We start from the raw sequence: 22,550 nt of genomic DNA on the forward strand, positions 1-22,550 counted from the left end.
AATTACAATATCAGGTCCTATTTTCAAATGATATTTTTGCTTAAAACTTATCAATGTGCAGTGGCAAAGTTTTGCACACTGATATACAAGGCATTTCAGCCATAACTGGCTTGCCTCTGAAGTACAAGTCCAGCTTTATAGTCCATTTAATGTAGGCAGAAGTTGCCAGAAAGTTCTAGTACACAATAGAAGTATTTGGATCCTGTTACACCAACTGTTATATCAGATATTACATGGTAAAATCGACTGACTTGATGACAAAGCACTTTTTCGACATGTTAGTGTGATTAAACTGTCCACAAAAATAATTTAGTGTTGGCATAAAATATTTTAAATATATCTACTCCATAACAGACAAGTTTGCCTTCAGAGATGTCTTATACATTTCATGCTTGCCTCATACCATTTCTTAAATATGAACTTATTGTCTACTTTTGAATTGTAATTGTACCATATATACTCAGAATAAATATCTAGAGCTATACACTCGATACAAGAACATTTCTCAAATGTAATACTAAGTTTTTGATCATACATAATATTTACTATACACTGCATCCATTTAATAAATGTTGGGTATGCCATTTGATTCTTAGAGTAAGGTGATCTATTTTGTAAATTCAAAAGACTTAACCCAATAAAGTTTCTGAGCATATATTGGTTGGAAGATACTCCAAATATCACAAACACAATTAGCTATAAGTCCAAATTCATATTTTATTACAGCTATTAAACTACAGTTTACTCTTACTATTTGTATACACATACTCTGAAGTTCACTTTAAGTAGTAAACTACTTTGTTGCTTTTTACGCAACGTTTCTATTCCCCTTGTGGAATTACCTGTTGCTACCATGAAATACAAATCCCAAACTCCAAACATACAAGAACTGACGTGTGCTGTCCCTTGTGCGCGTGAAAAGCAAAGTTTTATGTCCATAAGGATTGTCTCTGGGTGCAAGAGTTCTCTCTGCTGCGTTTGGTCAACAGCTCTCGTGTCCATAAATAAATGGGATCTGTTACACTGGGAAATGTACTACCATTGCAAATAAACCAGAAAATTACAAGAGAATTATCATTTCATTCTTCAAATTGGAAACACTTTCCCTGAAAGTTACTGATAGTAGCATTTGCTGGCGAAAAGATGATAGTTTTTGTATCAAAAGGGATTATGACGTATTTCTTCCCAAAGGTGTTCGAATTCTACACCTCCATAACCTCATTAAGTTATTAAATCATTTACAGTTTGATAATCAACACTGACACATTGCTAACTGAGGACTGCTGTTATGCAAAAAGTAAAATAGTTATTAAAGTCTTATGCTTCAAAATAAGTGGAGCTGAAGGATGTGTTGGCTTTGCAACTGCTTACACTACTTCCATGCACCTCTTTACACTGTGCCTTGGTGAACTCCATTCTTAACAACTTATGAGCAGTGCTAAGCACTGACTGCACCATGGCATATATTGTGTCCTTCTATACCATCATTTCAATGATTCTCCTTCACTGGTATCCCAGCTGGCTCAAAGATAGTCATTATCAGGAAAGATATCCTACAAATTTGGGATCACAAAACCTTCTGGATATCTCATGTAAATGTCCACAGCCAAAGTTAAAGGTCATTAGTTTTCACAAGACAGCTATATTTTGATGTCCAGGAACATCCAACTTGACAGAGCTATGAGTTTGTTAGTCCAAGACTAATGAATATTTCCAGAGATAAGGGTAATAAATACAAACTTGGTCCCCAAATACCCTAGCACACATATGACATGCATATTCATAGCATATGCTTCACTCCAACTAAAATGCCATGGGTAGCATGTTCAAGTGCCAAGAAGGGGCCAAGCACTTTGGGGTATCATTTCATGCCAGGATATGCACCATGTGTATAGTGTAGATTACTGAGGAGTATAGTGGAGATTACTGATGATGCCCAGAAGTGAGCCCGATCAGGTCGGTTGTTTAGATTTGGTGACAAAACTGTCTAGCACTGATATTCATGTTTTTATGTATTATTCTCAGATTGCAAGTAAATTGTTATCAAATTTCATTTTTGTGTATTTTAATACATGGACTTCAGAGCACAAAATATTACATGCAGTGTCTTTGAGAAGATATATTAAACAAGAAGACATGGTCATCAATATCCCCAACCAGTGTTCTGTTCTAATGTGGTTCCTGCTTTCTAACTCCACTATGACATACAGATACTGAAAACACATACCAAATTTCATTTTCTACTCTTTAACGTTTTATGAACAAATCTATCCCTAAAATCTCAGATGGGCAGATACAGCTCAAACCTCTATCCTCTTCCACCTTTGTGGTGGGGGATAAAAGGTGGGAACTGCTTCAGTAATACTCAAGGATATATGTATTGTTTATTTTGATACTTCACACGAACCACTGGCGTGAATAACATGTTGATAAGACTAATGGTGTTACCCCTTGATACATTCGGTGCCACAAGACATCACGTGTCTGCTTCGTGTTAGTGAATTAACAAAATAACACAAGCTGTTTTTTTTGTATGAAATGAATTTATACAAATGATAATGTACATTGAACTAGTGGGACATTATTTCTTTTTCTTCTTCTTGCCTTTCCTGTCTGCAGACTTTTCACTTGAGGCTTGTGCTGGCTTTGTGGGTCTGGCAAGACAAAGACAACTATCAGCATGGTCATGTGACAGAAATAGCATGAGAAAGTCATCCTCAAATATCAAGGACATTACATTCACATTCACAGTCAGACTTGCTGACTTGTTTGAAACATGTCGTCAGTTCCTAATTGCACAGGCCTAAGCTCATGCTGTTGATCACTGGACTGTAATTGCTTACAATCTGATATGTATCACACATCATGCGGGTACTTGTTTATTGTGTTTATTGTCATGATATCTTAATATGGTTCACATGGTCTACGACTCATGAAGATCCAGGTTAGAATTGGTCTTCAGTAACCCACGCTTGTCGCAAGAAGCAAATAATTGGATTGGTTAGCCAGGCTCACTGATTTAGTTGACACATGTCATCACTGTATCCCAATTTTGTAGATCAATGCTCATGCTGTTTATCACTGGATTATCTGGTCATGACTATTATTCACAGACCGCAGCCATATAGCTGGAATATTGGTGACAGTGGCAAAAACATAACTCACTCACTCAAGATACCCACCTTTGAGTCAGTAGGTCATCGTGACTCAGTGTCATAGTTGTCTCCTCTTCACTGCCACTGTCAAGGTCAATGACTGAAATGAAATAACCAAAGCATCACGAGCCCAACATCATAAATGATAATTTGAGAAAACATTATGTGCATTTCAACAATGTGACAGAAATTAGAAAAGCAGTGACTAGCCATCACTTGCAGGTTTGCCTGTTTGTTGTTTAATGTCACATTCAGCTATATGTAATATGTGAGTAATCGAGTCTGAGCGAGACAATCCAATGATTAACATCATGAGCATGGAAGTTTTTCAGTTGGGACACGATGGCGTGTCAACAAAATCAATGTGTCTGACCACCAGATCCCATAAGTTGCCTCTTATGACAAGCATGGGTTACTGGTATTCTGCAAATCACACACTCAGTCTTTTCAGCTGAGTTTACATGCAGGCTATCATTTTTACTATAGAGAGGTAACTTCTGCATAGACAATGTGAATAATAATTCATCTATAACAGAGTCAACATAGAACATTCTACACCTCCATCAAACACCTGAGGTCTTTATCAGGACCTTACCTTCATGTTGGTTATCTCCCTTGCCCTGTATACTTGAGGCAGCAGCAGCAGCAGCATCTGCCATAGCTTCTGTTGCAACATCTACATCTATTTCCCATGTACTCTGACCTCCCTCCCCAATAGCTGCTAGACCCTTGTCCTGTAACACAAAGTTCAAACATGACTAAGGGAAAACTTCATTCAGCCATTTTAAACTTACACTGTCCATGCATCGTTGCTCAATAGAAATGTTTTGCTACAATGGTTGGAAGCCTTGTTAAGGTATAGGAGTTACGATCATCTTAGTGCTAAGATCACTTTATGAACAGGGCCCAAATAGACAAATGGGCATAACCATTTCTTGAATGACATGAGATATAAAATTAGCAGTGCAAGCAACTAATGATTGTCATGGTTGGCTAAACACACAGGAATGTAAAAGTGATGAGAACATTATGCTTTAGGAGCTGATACATTGTGAGTTGACTCTTGGATGTAAACTTCAGAATTCTTGTGGCTGTTTGGTTCCCCTGCTTGTTCCATTATAACTTGTTTGATAAGAGTACCTACAAATCCATGGCAGTGAGATAAATACGTGCTATTAAGTGAGGCTGTACTTTTTGTGATGTGCATGACTTGGAGGTGGATTTTGAAGATATCCTGCCTCATAAGTGCTGTATGCTAGGCAGAAAAGTATGAAGAGTCAACATTTTTGAAAATATAATGGTGTGCATGAGAATATCTTCTCCAGATCATACTTATATCTTTGAATGAAAATAGAAAAAACAGAAAAAAAAGGAAGAAAAAATAATCTGGTCACTGAAGTCTGTTGCTGCTGAAATTGCCCTTCTGCTCAAAGAATAATATGAACATGACAGTGAGCCTATTTTGGGCCACCCTGACTTAACACAAACAAAAACACATTTGGAAAAGCGAGCAATATTTTTCACTTTACAAGGAGTGATTTAAAAGAATACTGAAAATGAAAATCGTGAAATTGATTATACCGTCCTTGTCATACATCATCACATTATTGACCACAGTGTACACTGAAAATGTTATACTCACCAGAATCTTTACTTCAATACTATCCTCAGGTCTGAAAAGTAACAAGACAGAAATAATGGTAAAAGACGCAATACATTGAATACATTCTTCAGCAAATCAAAACCCAAACTGTAGACTTAGACAATGAAGTGTACAATATAGTACACTTACGTCATACCAGTACTGTGGGTCTAAAGAAGTTGATAATATGGCAATAATGTGGAGTCACAGTAGGTGGGAAAGGTACAGTCTGAAGTAAAGGAAAAGGAGAGTGTTTGAAACTCCCCAGAAATCTGTATCACACCAAAGGGTTGACAAGATCTACCAGCCCAAATAAATACCGACCAGTTGTATCAAAAAGGCAAACACAGAGATGTTCAAATCTAATCAAGACTCTGATTGGCTCATTCAGACAACCATAATGCACAATAGTAATCAAGACTCTGATTGGCTCATTCAGACAACCATAATGCACAATAGTAAACTTACTCAGCATAGTTGTTGTTATAAGTTAGCATAGAAATGGGGATGAGATGAAAAAATTCTTGTCTTTGATACTTTTTATGGGAAAATTGTTTCAGACAGTAATGGATGAATACATTCTTACTGTTCTAGTATTAAACATCGGTTTTTCATGCATGACTCTTACTTAATGCCTTCACAGCTAACTTCTATTTGCAACTAACCTGACAATCTGTATGTCATCATCACTACTGTGAGATGCATCTGCCATCTTGTCTGCAGCATCTTCCTCCATCTCAACATCCTGGTGCTCGGTCTTGGTACCGGTTATTTTCTTTGGCTCCACTGATTCAGCAAAACCACACTTCTCACCTGATGCCCTGTCATTGAATCATCCTATTAGTACAGATGTTGAATACAAGTATGATATTCAATATTTCTGCATATTACAAGAATATTGCAAAATATTCAAGTCATTGTTCTTTCATTACATTAGTGAATAGTGAGTCACCCAGCATATGAACTACACAAGTTATCTCCCTTGCGACACATCTTGTCTGTGTCGCAAGTCGTCTTTTTGACAACTGAAATTGCAGAGGTTCGACTTAATATCATACTTCTGCATTCAGCGGCAGAGTTATGACATACTGATTTAAAATTGCTGAATAATGTTGTCTAACTCCAACCCACTGCAGGTTGCATGCATAGATTCTTAGATTTCAACTGACCTTGCCTTTCTGTCATTCTCCAGAGCTTTCAGTATGAGCTCAGATATTTCTGTTACTTTGACAACTGCTATATTTGAACATCTTAACACCTGCAGAAAAAAAACAACAAAAACACTGAGCCATTAAAGAGTGAAAGAGAGAGAAACAAAGAGAGAAAGAGAGTAAACACACGGCTCAACATTTTTACTATGTTTTACTATGTTCAAGCTGCATGATGGTGGGGTACATTTATGTGGGAATAGAACCCAGCTTGTATGTTACATGTATGAGTTATGGTTTCCCATTTTTAGCAATATTCCAGAAATATGACAGCAGGGGGTCCATAAATGGACTTCACAAATTGTACCAATGTAGGGAGTCGAACCCGGGTCTTTGACGTGATGAGTGGACAACCACTAGGCTACCCCACTGTTATATGAAGTGACTTGTGTTGAACACATCCTCACTGTGTGGTAACAGAGAGCCTGAAGTGATATAGGTCCTAATGTAATAAAATCCAAAGCATATCATGGTGTTGACAAACCGAGAGTCATAATTTACGATCTCCAACCAGGACTGTGGGTGCCTGATTGATTTGGCAAAAGGAAGCCACCCTGCAAATCCTTGCAAAAAAGAACCCCCAAAACAAGCACCTGTTCCTTGAGAAGTAGCATTTCTCCAGTGATCTGCAGCATACAGATCTCGCGGTGTTTGTTCATCCCAATCACCATTTTCCCATCCATCACCTTCTCTTCCACCAGGCTTGGGTCTACCAACAGGTGCTTGCTAGCAAAGCAGGGCAAAACATGTTACAATACTATTTCACAATCACATACAAATGCATTTGCCAGCCATTACCAACCAAAGAAACAATATCTATACAAAGACATAATTGTCCCCTATAAAATTCTATTGCCAGGGTGCAATGAACATACTCTGTATCCCCTTGTAACTGTGACTTCCCTATGTGCACAAGACCTATACTTGTACGCATGATCACCCTTTCTGTATATGACCTACCCTTGTACACTGGACCTGCCCTTATATACATGACCTACCACTGTATACATGACCTACTACTGTATACACAGGACCTAATTTTCTGTATATGACCAATCCTTGTCTACACAACCTACCACTGAAAACATGATCTATCATTGTATACCTGACCTACCCATGTACACATGACCCATCCTCCTGCATATTATCTACCCTTGTACACAGGACTTACCCTTGTATACATGACCTCCTTGTGTACACATGGTCTACCCTGAACACACAGCCTACCCTTGTACTCATGTCCTACCCATGTATACACCATTGTGCACATGTCCAACCCCTGTATACACCCTGTACACATATCTTCCCCTTGTATACACCCTTGTGCATAAGTTCTCCCCTTGTATACACCCTTGGGCTCATGTCCTCCCCTTGATACACCCTTGTACACATATCTTTCTCTTGAATACACCCTTGTGCACAGGTTCACCCCTTGTATACATCCTTGGGCTCATGCCCTCCCCTTGATACACCCTTGTACACATATCTTTCTCTTGAATACACCCTTGTGCACAGGTTCACCCCTTGTATACACCCTTGTGCACATGTCCTCCCCTTGTTTACACCCTTGTACTCATGTCCTACCCCTGTATACACCCTGTACACATATCTTCCCCTTGTATACACCCTTGTGCACATGTCCTCCCCTTGTTTACACCCTTGGGCTCATGTCCTCCCCTTGATACACCCTTGTACACATATCTTTCTCTTGAATACACCCTTGTGCACAGGTTCACCCCTTGTATACACCCTTGTGCACATGTCCTCCCCTTGTTTACACCCTTGTACTCATGTCCTACCCCTGTATACACCCTGTACACATATCTTTCTCTTGAATACACCCTTGTGCATAGGTTCACCCCTTGTATACACCCTTGTACATGTCCCCCCCCCTTGTACACATATCCCCCCCTTGTACACACCCTTGTACACATGTCCCCCCCTTGCATACATGTCCTCCGCTTGCATACACCCTTGTACTCATGTCCTCCCCTTGTATACACCTTTGTGCACATGTTCTGCCCTTGTATACACCCTTGTACAGAGGTGCTCCATTTGTATACACCCTTGTACACGTCCTCCCCTTGCATACAAGTCCTCCTCTTGTATACACCCTTGTACATGTCCTCCCCTTGTATACTTCCTTGCACACGTCCTCCCCTTGTATACATGTCCTGCTCTTGTATTCTTGTATACACCCTTGTACACGTCCTCCCTTGTATACACCCTTGTACACATGTCCTCCCTTGTATACACCATTATACATGTCCTGTGTAAAGATGACCTCCATTTGTTCACATGATGAGCCGTAATTCGTAACAGTTACCTACCCTTGTGTGAAGAAAGCAAATGTGCAGCATATGGGCATATGGTGTACGCTGAGAGGTACCGGGTCTCGCTCCTCTGGGCTGTGCTGAAACACACCGTAACAGCACGCTACTCTGACTGTAATACATGACGATGACATTATGTAGTCAGTGTTGATTCCCTCAGCATTAAAGTCAGTCCAGCATCATGTTGCTGTTCATACAAGCTGAAGCTGTGACTGTGTCAGGCAGCAGTATGTCTACCTTACCAGCGGCTGCTATAGCCCAAACTGGGAAAATTGATCTCCATCATTAGACTCAAGCCAGTGGGAGGAAGCTGACATCTGGTCAGGCCTCGTAAAGCCAAACCCTGGCTGTACTGTGACCTGTACTTTATAAATACAAGACCATACCTTCCATTTATTCTATTCTTCAAGCAGCAGTGAATATGGTTTTACACCATCTTTAGTACTAGTCCACCAATATCATAGTGGAAGACACCAGAAATGGGCTTCACACATTGTACTCATGTGTGGCATCGAACCCGGGTCTTCAGCTTGTTTGAACAAATGCCTTGAGCACTAGGTTACCCCATCGCCCCCCTTCAAGCAGAAATGTACAAGCACCTACCACAGTGACCTCCTCCCCAGAGACTGTCACATCTGGACGTCTGAAATGCACAAAATTGATAGAAATTATTAGTTATTCCACAGCATAAGTGAAGCAATGTCCTTGTATTGCTTCCATCAACGAAAAGATGCAACCCATTTGGCAACACCCACTAGTGGACTTCATCTCCTCATGCTGACTAAGAATGGGTGGGGTCGTATCACATGATACTGTTTTGAATCATATCATAGATTTTGTCAACGATTGTTTAATGTTGATGGCTGAATGTCTATATGAAGTCATTTATATGGGGGCTGAACCTCACAGTGCACCTGCATACTCTACCCGCATACAACATAATGGACATTATTACCATGGTTACCCCAAGTTGCCTGTGAAGTGCTAGAAGGTTAGCAGTCACCAGACTTATCCCACCAGCTACCCATTTACTGCTGAATGAACCAAGGCAATTTTGAATAAACTCACTTGATTGACGTGATTAACATGTGTCATATGTGCTTCAATGTGGGGCAGGACTGAAGTAAAAGATAGTCAAGGAGCTATCACCACTTTAAGGTGTCCAGATATGTTCACCGCCCATCAATATGTATTGCCATACTAGAATAACAGAAACATACATATTGCAAAACTAACTCAGGAATTTCTGAAGCGAGTCTCCAACTGACGACAGGCTGACCATAAAAAGTTCCACTTTCTCAAATCACTTTATACAGTGATATTTTGCAATTATTTGATAAACCTAAGCCAAACATGTATATTTATGTCTTGACCAATGATCAAGAATCAACAGATGAAGGTTTACAAAAGAAGGGGAACCTGAACTTCCATTTTGGATAGGAAGTATAAGCATTAACAATTTATGAATGGAGAAACATTTCTCTCATAGAATGTCAAGAAACTATCACCTGACCACGAGCATCTCCTGAAGCTTTTCATATTGCCTAACAAGCTTCAACTGAGCTGTTTCTGGGACTACTGACTCAGATGCTAAAACTTCAATTGCTAAACCTCATGTTGTTTCCTATATGCCCTGCACCCAAATTATTTTACGTTTGGACAAAAGGGCCATGACTGAGAAGTACCAAATACAGTTGGTTTAATCTAACCCTACCTGAAGTGAGTGATGGCAGCAATGGCCGCCACACTGGCAGCATCCAACAGGTTCCCTTCATAGTTGAGTGCATGGATGTCCACACGGATAGCCCATACCTGCAACATTAACAAAATGTGAGGAACATACTTGTCCACTCAGAAAAAAAGTAAGGACAGCCCACACCTGCAACATCAACAAGATGTGAGCAACAGACTTGTCCATTCAGAACAAAGTGGGGACAGACCACACCTGCAACATCAACAAGATGTGAGCAACAGACTTGTCCATTCAGGACAAAGTGGGGACAGACCACACCTGCAACATCAACAAGATGTGAGCAACAGACTTGTCCATTCAGGACAAAGTGGGGACAGACCACACCTGCAACATCAACAAGATGGGAGCAACAGAATCATCCCTTCAGGACACCTGCAACATCAACACTTTGTGGGCAACAGACTTGACCCCTTGGGACCAAATAGGAATACCCCACACCTGCATCAGCAACAAGAAATGAGCAAGAAACATGTTCCCTTGGAGACACTATACCTTCTCCCCAGCCACAATACACAGTGACTCAGTGTCGACACAACGGGACTCCTTCAGGCATCGTTCAAGAAGACGAGTCAGCTCCACACCAAACTCAGATGGCCTGGTACAGAAAAGGGATTTATATGGTTCTTCATGACATTATATTTAAAGAAATACAGCAGGACAGTTTAACCAAAGTTTTACAAAGTAATCTCTATCACAATTTATCATAGGATACTTTGCTAATTTATAAACTTTCAAGAATTTTGACACTTATGCACTATATACATACTGGTTGCTTGAAAACTTCAAATGACATGACACATAAAGGGTTCATTATAACCTGAGTGTATGAGACTTGAGCAAACAATTTCATTCCTGAGATTTGCTTTATATCATACCTCCCTATTTCAAAACTTGGTGAAGCCATGGGAGATAACTCCACATTGACAAACAGAACTCCATCTGTTGGTCGTGTAGGTTTTGGTTCTGTAATTTCACATGACACTTGAGCTAAAACCCTGAAAAAGAAATATGAAATACTTTCTTTTATCTGTATCTGACTCCTGATACAAATAAAATTCCATCTAATAACCATTAATGTGGTTTCTTTCATAATACATTATTATTTAATAATACTGTTGATGGTGAATATAACCATGGATTTGAAAGGTGGATCATGTTCGTTCATCAGTACGTATTAACAAGTCATACAAACTTAGTAACCATGGTAAGTGTTGTACTCTTACTAGTCTCCACAGAAACATAATCAATTAGAACATGACAACCAATGATCCATGTAAAGGGTATCAGGTACATTCCCTAGAGTTTCCGCTGTGTCAATGACTAATGAGACAGAGTTGTCAATAAGCCGCACTTATGAGTCATGTTTAATTAGCTCCTCATAAATATACAGATAAATAACTACAACCTTTAACCCAAATCAACAAAAAGTTCCTTGATGAGCAAAAACAAACAGAAACTCAAATTATTCAAAAATCATTATGAATGGAATAGACAGTAAATTTGTACATAGTAAAATACTTGAAATAAAGAATGGAAATGGATTGGTCAACCTCACTAGTAAATGAACAATTTTTTTGATTTTATAATAATCATATCTCTCTGAAGTAAATGAATACAAAGCCCACCAATATGTCTGTTACTGGTAACAATCATTGCCAATAATGGGTTCTGGAAAGGTAAAACACCCCAAAACAACAAAATTCATACTTTATTAGAAATAGCAAGTGAGTGAGTTTAGTTTTATACCGCATTCAGCAATGTTCCAGCTATTTAGCAACAGTCTGTAAATAATCAAGTCTGCACCAGACAACCCAGTGATCAACAACATGAGCACTGATCTGTGCAAATGTGAACCAATGACATGTCAACCAAACCTGACCACCTGATACCATCAGTTGCCTCTTACGACAAACATAGCAAGTCTTTTGTTGCAAGCATGGGTTGCTGAAGACTTATTCTACCCCAGATGTTCATGGGTCAATCAAATGTAAATGTGATAGATTTAGAGATGACAGGTAACATATCATAGGAAGTTCCCTCCTAAGATATACCTTGTGTCTCCTAACTGAACTTGACAGCAGCCTCGATCCACTCCAAATGATATCTTTAGTTTCCTGTAATCGTATGCTTGTCTTCCATCAAATCTCTGCAAAGCAATGAAGGAACAAAGGGCAATAAAGATGCTGATTTTCATCTAGCTACATCAGTAATTCTGTAAGATATATCATATGTGAGCTTGGTAAAGTTAGCCATTGATAAACTTCATACATGTTGATAGCTGTTCACTAAATATTGACTGAATCTTATTAGATACAGGACATGTAGCTTTGAGCAAAAATGTCTGACAGAAATGAATATATTTCACATCATTGTTGTGTGGTACACTGTTTTACCATGAATTACTAACAGAAAAATGTCCTGAACATAATTTAGAAGCAGATCAGGAATTAAGTCCTAAATTTGCACATTGTGTCAGAAAATGAAAAATATTTTTTCTATCAAACAAATTAATTCACAGTATTATCCACAACACATTTTTCATATCAAAAATCATTAATAATCTTTCCTATTGACTACACTTCCTAATATTGATCATTTTAGTCAGACATACAGTTTGGTGAAAACATTCCTGTTAACGGTATTCCAGTCATATCAGGAGAAATATTCTGATATCTGAGTAAACCTTTGGCTGATTTAGGTGTGAGAAGTTTACTCACTTGGCACTCATATTTGAGGTTTCTGGCACATTTTGACATCTTGAAAGTAAGTCTCTCTCTCTCTCTCTCTCACACACACACACACACACAAAAAAAAAAAAAAAAAAAAAAAAAAGTAGATAAGTAGAGTTATCATTCCCAGTAAGTTGTCCTTTAAACATTAACATCAAATACCATGCTGATTTATTCTTTCATAATTACATCATCATGATTATGTCATAACAATCAATGCAAATGCAAACTAGTCAGGACACGTTACTTTCTTATCATCACTTGCCCTGTGGCAAGTGGGTTTTAAAACATTTTTGGGGCCCTGATTTGCATTGGAAGTAGAACTGGATATTGTTCTGAGTGCTACTACATATCCAGCCATGAAGATCCAGTACATGGGACACTGCAAAGACATGAGGTATGGCTGACACAATCACAAGGATAACATGACTGTCTGCATATTCATATGACTTATAAACATAAGTCTACGCCTTATGATATCAATTCATTGCATTGATGAAAAATGTTCCAGTCTTGGCGAAATGAAGTCAACTTAATGCAATGGGTGTGACATTTCAGTGTACGTACCAACACCGGTTCCATTATCAAGCAAGTGATACGAAACGTTGTAACAAGGGGACTATAGGCATAGCGCATACAACTGACAAGGTTAATGTACATTGGATTGCTAATTAATGATTTGATCAGTGTACGTGTAGTACAAAGTAAAGGTGATTAAAGAAATATGGAGAATGGGTTTGTACAACAGAACAGTTGATGTACACTGAGATCGTAATTAGGAAGTTGAAGAGAGTAGATTGATGTACCCTCTAACTGGTTGTGATTGCAATACGAAAATGGAATCAAGGAAGTCAATTGGACAAGCAAAGTTTGGGTGGATTACTGGTGATCTTTATTTAGATGGTGATTGGTCAAGTATAAACTTTATTAACTGTGTTACAGACAGATTGTAAAATCAGTCATTTCGTAGAATGACAAAAAAATTCAGTCATTTCTCTTAATAACTTAATCTACAGAAGTGGATCACACTTTCAACATAACTTTTTGTCACAAACAGTTAAAACTATTGTGGTAACGACTGTAGTACTGAAGTATATTAAATTTGTTGACAAAATGGCTGACCCTCTTAGTCATTTCACAAAACTACTGAAATTGTTAGTCATTTCACAAAATGACTGATTTCACTATCTGACTTAAACATATCTAATCACTAGGCAGATATATATATATATATATGTATATTCTCCTTGTTACAACTTGGTTATAGGATGGGAAAGCCTCATTTCCAAAACAGATAGCCCAAATTCATGTGGTTTTCACGGCAATAGTTATGGTTGCATGAACACGGAATGTGGCTCTCCCTGCTATTCTGACATAACAAGCATAGTGATTCAAACAAGTTTCCATATTTAACAAAGCATGACAATATCTGCAAAACACAAATGTTCAATGTTGATGTCAGTAGTGAAAATAAGGATGTTGTCACTAACACGGTGCAGGAACTGGTCGCCACCTTCTGTCTGGGAATACTTCTCCATCTGGATCTGGGGTCTGCTGGCAGGAATGCGGGGCAAGGTCTTGCGTCTCTGTCGGTACAGAATGGTGGTTAGGGACTTCAGAGCTGGTATCTGCTTCAGAAAGTCGTCTGAGATGGAGTCATGATGCTGGGGTAATCTTGAGATCTCCTCGCTGTAGATGGTGGGTATGGGAGTTGTTTCAGTCCTTGTTCTCTCCATCAGTCTTGCTTTGAAGGCATCAACTTCAAACTCAAAAGGCAGGGCATCGTGACAGTGACCCATGATCTCAATAGTGTGAAGCATCTCACCCAGAGTTGTGATTCGTGCTGTGCACTCAGCAACAACACAAGACCAGTATTTTCTTTCACTGCGACTGCTCTTGCACCGAAACTTGTATCCATTATAGTACAAATGCCTGCCTCCTCTCACACTCTCAATAAACTTTACTGGAACTTGCGAATATGCCATGGTTCTCACATGGAGTGAACTAGAGGTCACTTACATATGTCATGGACCATCGAGATTGACTCAGTGTCAGTTAAGTGTAAATTACACCTGCCTTTTATATGCAAATCCACCATGATTGTGGCACACTTTGAGTAAGAAAGAAATCAGGTTGACTAATCTGGACTAGAGTTTACTGATTTCTTATGTGAACACAAAATTTTAAATAGGGAGGGTCTTTCATCAGTGTTACTTTCCCAGCTGTAGTCGTTCTTGAAATGTGGCTTTCCCGACCTGACCCCTACAACTCTTTGAATCACTTGCTTGATAAGCGGTGTTAGTACATACACCGGCCCCTATACACCGAAACGTCGCACTCAATGCAATAAAGAAGTTAACTATCCACAGAACCGTCATCTATACATCTTCAAAAATGCCTCTCAAAGAAGTTACTATTAAACAACCTTGTGCTCGGTGATTGCTTTCAAAATGAATTCTCTTTCGCAGTTGGACAGTGGTGTTTCCCGCATTGTAATCCTCTGGTTGTAATATGCACTGTTTTAGTTTCAAAGCATGTGATTTTAGGATGCAAACAGAAATCACAATAATTGCCATGTGCACTCCCGCAACTTCCTGTTTTGACTGAAGTCAACGCCCTCTGTTGATGATACTAGGGGAGATAACTGTTTACTTCCTCATGTTCTGTTTCTGTCATCTTGTAAATGTGATTCATGCCGTTCTCGTGATTATGTGAAACATGGTTTGATATTTCAAAAACAAAACTAGACTTAGACATCAAGGGGAATTACTTTCCGTTTGGAAATGGCGGATGCACAAGATATGACCGATTTTGGCCGCCCCAGTCGAGGTAAGCAGCCTGTTTAACATGGCCTCAGTGGCAAGTGCTCTGACCACAGACGTATTATTCATGCACACTCTTTGCAAACCTCAGGAGTTGAGAATATTTAGTATAACATAAAAAGGATATAAATATATAATTTGTGTTGAAGCGTATAATGTCTTGATGTCCAGTAATGTGTATATATATTCCTAAATGCGTCACTAGAAGAGATAGATCTTGAAAAGTTAATTATGAGAAAACAACAATTAGAAAAAAATTACTATGAAAGGTTTCCATCAAGATTGTAATTACTGTGATGAGGTCATTTAATTATATTACTCAGTTGTCTCCCCACATTCTTTTATCACCTTAACAGCATCAACAACCTATAGAATGAAATTTGTATAGAGTTACGCAATGATCATTAGGCCTTTATGTCATGAATGACTTCATAATTATGTCAATACAGCAGTGTACTGCTGTGGTATATTGGGTTTGACATTTAATTTCTTTAATGATGTTATGTACACATTGAATAGAAGTTTCACTGCAAAACCCCATTTTATATATATTTACTCCCACTTAATTACCTGAAAACTGATTGTTGGTAATCTGTGTTGAACCATATGTACATAGTTGACAGAATTCTTATACTGTTATGTTAATCTGACCAGTCATTAGACAGTAATGTCTGTTGCCGTAGGCTAGGAGCAACTGAATTACAGATTCTCATTGACTACATTCTTGTAAATACTTCATAATGGAATTCCTCTATGCCGACAAAACTGAAAATCAATAACTAGTATGAGACATTTCAGTTAAAAAATATTAGATCAAAGGTTGTTATTTCTGCATTCTGTATTTTTGGCAAGAATCTTTCATTCATTTAAAACATTCAACTATGCTGGCTGATTTCAAGGTCTGTCAGGCTTTCTGCGATGGCTGATCATTTATTCTTGTACCTAAAGGCATGGTTTGCAGGTTGTGTGACCAGTGTGTCGGGCATAGATTTGATTAGCTATAGACTGCCAATATACCAAATTAGGTGGGGTAGACTAGTTGTTAAAGCATTCAATTTTTCGTTTCCCCACACAAATATAGTGTGTGAAGCCTATTTCTGGCATCCCCTGCCATGATATTGCTGGAAAATTGCTAAAAAGCCTCTTAAAACTGAACATCATTAAACTGAACTCACATGATGTTCTGAACTGGAACAATACAGAAAATGGTATTTAAATCTTCACTTGGTACCATTCCAGGACTTATCCATTGTCCCTTCTTGCACACAATTTGTACAATGAATTGTTCCATTTTGGCAGAGCAGTAATCCCCATTACTCAGCTTGTGGATATGGATGGCTCGGTGAACTTAAAATGCACCAATGTCCACTCTAGTTGATACTCATGGAGCTACATCCGTCATTACACTAATTAATAGCCCAGTGTGCAACCCATTGTAATTTTCTGCTCCCTGGGGAGTGTCATAGATGGCTGTTTGTGACATGTGACTTGAGGGCTGATGGTTGACCAGAATGCCTCAGAGACCCCTGCTATGTCTTTAAGAGTATGTAATTTTGATGGAAACAAACAACTCCATAGCAAATTAAACAGTCTGAAGCCTCTCTTCCAGAATATATGTAAGGAGTCTAGAAGGATTTGGTAATGGTTGCCACAGCACTTTTGAAATTATGTATGGTTCTGGTCTCATTTGGATGTTGTTGCCGTTTTTGTGGACATTTTTTTTTTCAAATATATAATATATTTTGGGGACCAAACACAGCCTCTCCCAACACATGTGATTCAAGACCAGAAGTCGAGGAGTTCTGGACTAGTCGTAAAGGCTTTGTTAATACAGTAGGGGCAGGACACAGTCACTGAATCACCATATTTTGCTCGACAACATAGACATTCCTGCAATACTAATGCCATAGAGGAAGCAAGTCTAGATATTCTCATAGTATTAATCTCCTATCTCACTGGGGCTTCTTTTCAGTTTAAATGGGATTATATATTTCTGTCAAAATTATATACATTCACAGACTAAATGTTAGGCAAGAGTTGATCTGAATCTAAAATAATATGGTTCAGATAATGGGGATTATTTTAATGAGCAAAAACCTCAGCCTGTCAAAGTAAAATGTCTGGTGCATGTGTCACCAACCTGGTGCTGAAAGGATAGGACAATAGACTACAGAGTTTGATGTTTTTTATTGTTCTTTTTATTTTTTTTTCCTTGCTTAAACACATAGGTTATTGTGACATACCTATGAGAAACGAATGTTGAAAATAAACAAAAAAATCCAACAATGCTGTGATACAGATAAAACACACCTTATTACAACACCAGTGTCATTTGATAACTATTGCCATTTTGTTTATACTAGACAAGAAACCCAGTAAAATATTTTACCTTTTTTATAACCCCTATAAGAATGACATTTAATTTTTGTGACTGTGAAAAATGTTGAAATCAAGGAAACCTTACATGGACAAGCTGATGTACCTGTGGTGCATTGTTATTCACTAAAGACATTCTCATTTAACTGGCAACATTCTGGGGCACGCTAACATGCCATTTCTAGAGAAAGGTCAGAGTTGAAGACATCAGTCGATCCAGCCAACAGCAACAAGATGAGGGACTGGTCAGTGTGACTATTCTTCATGCCAGACATGCTTCCTGCAATGGTGCCAGACATGCTTCCTGCAATGGAAGATGAATGGATGGAAATGCTAGTTGTATGATCCGCAGGGAGTTGAGATTGGCAATATTATGTGCCATTGAGATTGACATCCAGTGATTGAGGGAAAGATGAAATGCTTTGATCAACTAAGCTGGATATACAAATATTTGTATGTATGTAGGACCAACATTTGGCATCAGGAGTACACTAAGCTGGATATACAAATATTTGTATATATGTAGGACCAACATTTGGCATCAGAAGTACACTAAGCTGGATATACAAATATTTGTATGAATGTAGGACCAACATTTGGCATCAGAAGTACACTAAGCTGGATATACAAATATTTGTATGTATGTATGACCAACATTTGGCATCAGAAGTACACTTAGCTTGTTTAAGATTATTTAACTACAAAATATATAATCAAATTCAGATGGAACTAGACCCAAACTTAATTACCAGTAGTTTAACTTTACATGGGTCAATCTTGATCAGTCTTGCAGAACTAAATTTGGATTCATTTGTTTCAGTTACTCTCAAGGTCTAGAAGACGGATTCAGATTGTTTGATAAATATTGTCAGATACAATAAATTGATGATGCTGAAATTATAGGGTAAGAACAATGCTTCTGTGTAGAAGTTGGCCAGTACAATATAGGCAAAGTAATTAGATCGGGCCTTTTTATTTGATGAGGGTGACATTTTGATACAGATTCTTGTATGTTGTCAAGCAGGAAGTTATTTCTTCCTTGACAACGGTGCAGGAATGTGTATTGAAATCAAAAGTGGAAGATGTTATCTATAAAGTTTATCTTAATCATGGATAGTACCTCGATATCTTAGTTATTTCACCATTTCATTTCCTGATAAATGTCACCATGGCAAGGCTAGATGAACATTTCAAACTACATTATGTGGAAAGTATTTGTAAAACAAAAATTATCATGCTTATCCATATTTGTTTTCTGTGTCCATGGAATCCTTGTCCAATTACAGTGGTAATACCGCTTTGGTAACACCATTGTTTACTGTGTTGAATTTGCACATTATTATACACATATTATTATTATCATTGTTTGCTTTTTGGTTCCACTTGCACAAAGTGGCCTTAATGCCGCAACTGAAGTAAGTACCATAGTTTAATGTCAGCCGTCTGCAGTCACAGCATTACAATCTCCATCGTGAAAGTTATGGCTGGAGTGTTTCTAAGTGCAATGTAAGGCTTAACTCCCTCACTCACCCTTTGTGAAAGTGGGCCCTGGACACAGCTTACATCTGTCAAGGGTGAAAAAACTTCATCAGTGTCGGAAGTTTTCTGGTCTAAGCCTGATAAGGTAGGGCATAATTTGTAAGGTGTTTTTGTGTCATATCTGATGGCAGATATGGGATGTATCTGGAAGCTCTCTCAGGTTATTACAACCCGATTCTGCAGCAAATGTTAGTAACATTCTCCAAATGGAATTATGTATTCAAATTATACATTTACCATTTCATGCCATTATGCTTAAACAGTTAAAATATATGATATATGATATAAAACTTTTATTCAATATAAAACAAATATGTTGAACACTTAAATACTGGAAGTATGGCTTTAAGATATCATGATAATATAATGCAACATCTAAATTCAGGAAAATTATAATATAGTATTTATTTTCCCCCTTATGTATACTAGCCAACATGGTCAAAGTTGAGAGTCCCAGAAACATGCAGCTGATGTTTAGACTTAGAGACAGTAAACAACTGTGTACAATATTTGATATCACCATATTTCAGGAAGCAGGACTTATACATATCAGTCATGTGACACTAGATCGCATGGATCCAAGTAATATCAGCTTTTGACACTGAAACTGGTTATGTACACAACCCAAAATTTGTTTTGAGTAACAGTGTTACACGTAATCCCATCATATATGGGCATGTTTTATGAGTTTCCATGACAACCAGATACAAGTGTATGTTTTAAGAGTTGTGACAAGTCCGGTAAGCCTGTCACTAGAATGATGCTTATAGATGCATGTAAATCAAATTTCTGTAACTGCAGGATATTGTGAGAAATGACATTGCATTAACTGTCTCTGGTCAGAAACAAAATCATTGCTGTAAATATTCAGTTTTGATACAATGAAATAAAACAGCTTGTGGATGCAATGCATTGTCCTGTATGAGGCCAGTTTCACAAGACAAGTCTGTTTATGTGTTAGGGCAACAATGGAGCTGTGATTGCTATGTGAAAGAGATGCAGGGAATATTCAGGCACAGTTGACAGTATTGATTAAGAGACAGATATATCAACTGCCATTGTATCTTGTATCCACAGCTCATAGACACTGTACAGATATACTGTTGTGAATTCAGTGCCATCAGCTGATATACTGTTAAGTACTGCTGGATCCTCACTGGTACCAGTGGCAGTGGGGTAGAATAATGGTCAAAGCTTTTGCTGGAATATTGCTAAAAGTGGCATAAAACTAAACTCACTCACTCATTGGTTCCATGCCAAAACAGGTGCTTGTATACAATGGTTCTCACCACAGTGAATAAGTGAAATCCATATTGCATTGAGGCAACTATAGCAATATTTTTAGCACCTTGTCATTGTGTTTGCTGTTTTATGTGTTGGGGTCTGTAAGTCAGCTCATCTCACTTTAAATGTGGCTTTTAGCAACAGTCCACCAATATCACAGATGGGACACCAGAAATGGGCTTCATACATTGTACCCATGTGGGGAACCTAACCTTGGTCTTCAGATGTCATGAGTGGATGCTTTAACCACAATGACTACCCCATCTCCCTAGGGTCCTGATTACAGCTGACATCAGCATGATTACTGTTCAAACTCGAGTTTGTGTTATGACGAGTTCTGAAGGCTGGTGGAATTTCAGATTTTAAGCAAATGTTTTTATTCATTATACGGGTTAGTAAAGATTACAAGTCAATATATAAATGTATTAACGCTGATCTGGAATGTCTGCAACAAGTGCTGCTGACATTGTTTATGTCGTGAATTGTCCAACCTTCCCTACAATGTATGTCATAAGCACAGGTCATATTGACAATTCATAGACACATCACATACAGAGGGTATATGGTTCATGAGTATATTTTCCTAATTCATCAAATTGCTTTATAAACTGCTGTGTCCCCATTTTACAGATATTTTGAAAGTGAGTTTGTGAAGCCACATGTTTATTTATAAATCCAGTTGTGCCATGACATCCTTTGTTCCTGGCAGTATTAATCTTTAAAAAGATTCCTGGTGTTTGTAGTATGTAGTTAGTGTGTGTTATTAATTGTTTGAAAATAATTTAATCATTTGATCAATGTTTTAGCTCTGTACTTTACACAAGAATTCCTTCATGGGTAATAAACCATTGTTATTGTCTTTACACTGAACTTGTGAGAAATTGTATCAGTAATTGTCCAAAATAAGAGATTTATCAGACAACATGAGAACAATGTCAGTTAACCATTTTATTTGTAGCATTCTTTCATGCTCTAGTCAATTTTAGTGTGCATTCAAGTGCTTTGGACACAAACTCTGTCATGTGTCCCCATTATGTAAGATGAAACTCCAAAACATATCTTTTTCTTTTCAAACATGAGTGTTGTATACAAATTATTTTCTAAAAATATTCCTGTTTTCTGTAGGTGTCGACATGTGTCAGCTTCTTTTGAACATAAAGTGCTGTCATGCCCAATGAATAAATGAATTAGTTGTAGCCTTAAGGAATAGAAGCTATATGTAGAAGACAATGATTGTATGGAGAAACCATGCACAGGGGCACAGTGGTTATAAACTGTAGAACTAAAAAATGCAATGGGATATTCTTCCATTGTACTATTTGTGTCACTGGCTTTAATACTACTTGATTGTCAATGAACCAAGTGTGATAATATGTGAATCATTTCACTTGCAGCAAATTAATTTCTTAGCCTTAGTATCATGGTGTTAGGTGAATGATATAATGATAAAGGTGTAATGTAATAAAATGCCTGTGTTCTGACAGTTGAACTCTATTAGAATATTTACCTGAGGTAGTTGAAGGCCCTGTGGATGAGTGAATTTTCAAACCAGCGCTGCTAAAGGAACTGTTTCATGTGTTTGAACTACTTTGTAACAATAATATGAAAATATGATATGAACATGAAATATGTTGATAGTTACGTAAAAAAAATATCTATATTTTCATTGGAAGAAAAAGGGACACATGTCCTTTACAACATGGTATTGA

At 38.0% G+C, this 22,550-nt stretch overlaps 2 protein-coding genes across 4 annotated transcripts in view; one reads left to right on the top strand and one right to left on the bottom strand.

Annotated features, from left to right (window-relative positions):
• Nucleotides 1-2,523: 2,523 nt before the first annotated feature.
• On the bottom strand, nt 2,524-15,444 carry LOC137273857 (exosome complex component RRP45-like). The gene is made up of 14 exons (XM_067806740.1): nt 15,246-15,444; nt 12,143-12,237; nt 10,967-11,086; nt 10,584-10,686; nt 10,053-10,150; nt 8,942-8,981; nt 8,336-8,418; nt 6,599-6,731; nt 5,967-6,055; nt 5,463-5,618; nt 4,798-4,828; nt 3,751-3,889; nt 3,183-3,255; nt 2,524-2,654 (listed from the first exon to the last, which is right to left on the bottom strand). Exons 1-14 carry the CDS (start codon nt 15,309-15,311, stop codon nt 2,582-2,584), a joined length of 1,299 nt encoding a protein of 432 aa, XP_067662841.1. The 5' UTR covers nt 15,312-15,444; the 3' UTR covers nt 2,524-2,581.
• Nucleotides 15,445-15,450: 6 nt separating this feature from the next.
• The window catches only part of LOC137273855 (phospholipid-transporting ATPase IA-like), a 94,455-nt gene continuing 87,355 nt past the window's right edge, over nt 15,451-22,550 (top strand). For 2 of the 3 annotated variants that reach the window (XM_067806736.1, XM_067806739.1), the window contains exon 1: nt 15,508-15,649. In XM_067806736.1, coding sequence (XP_067662837.1) covers nt 15,604-15,649 — 46 coding nt within the window. In that variant the 5' untranslated portion in view covers nt 15,508-15,603. Of the gene's footprint in view, nt 15,650-22,550 lie in introns of all 3 variants that reach the window. The other variant, XM_067806735.1, reaches the window with a different exon arrangement.

This window comes from Haliotis asinina, chromosome 2 (genome assembly GCF_037392515.1).
Source record: "Haliotis asinina isolate JCU_RB_2024 chromosome 2, JCU_Hal_asi_v2, whole genome shotgun sequence".
In the NCBI taxonomy this organism is placed as follows: Eukaryota; Metazoa; Mollusca; class Gastropoda; order Lepetellida; family Haliotidae; genus Haliotis; species Haliotis asinina.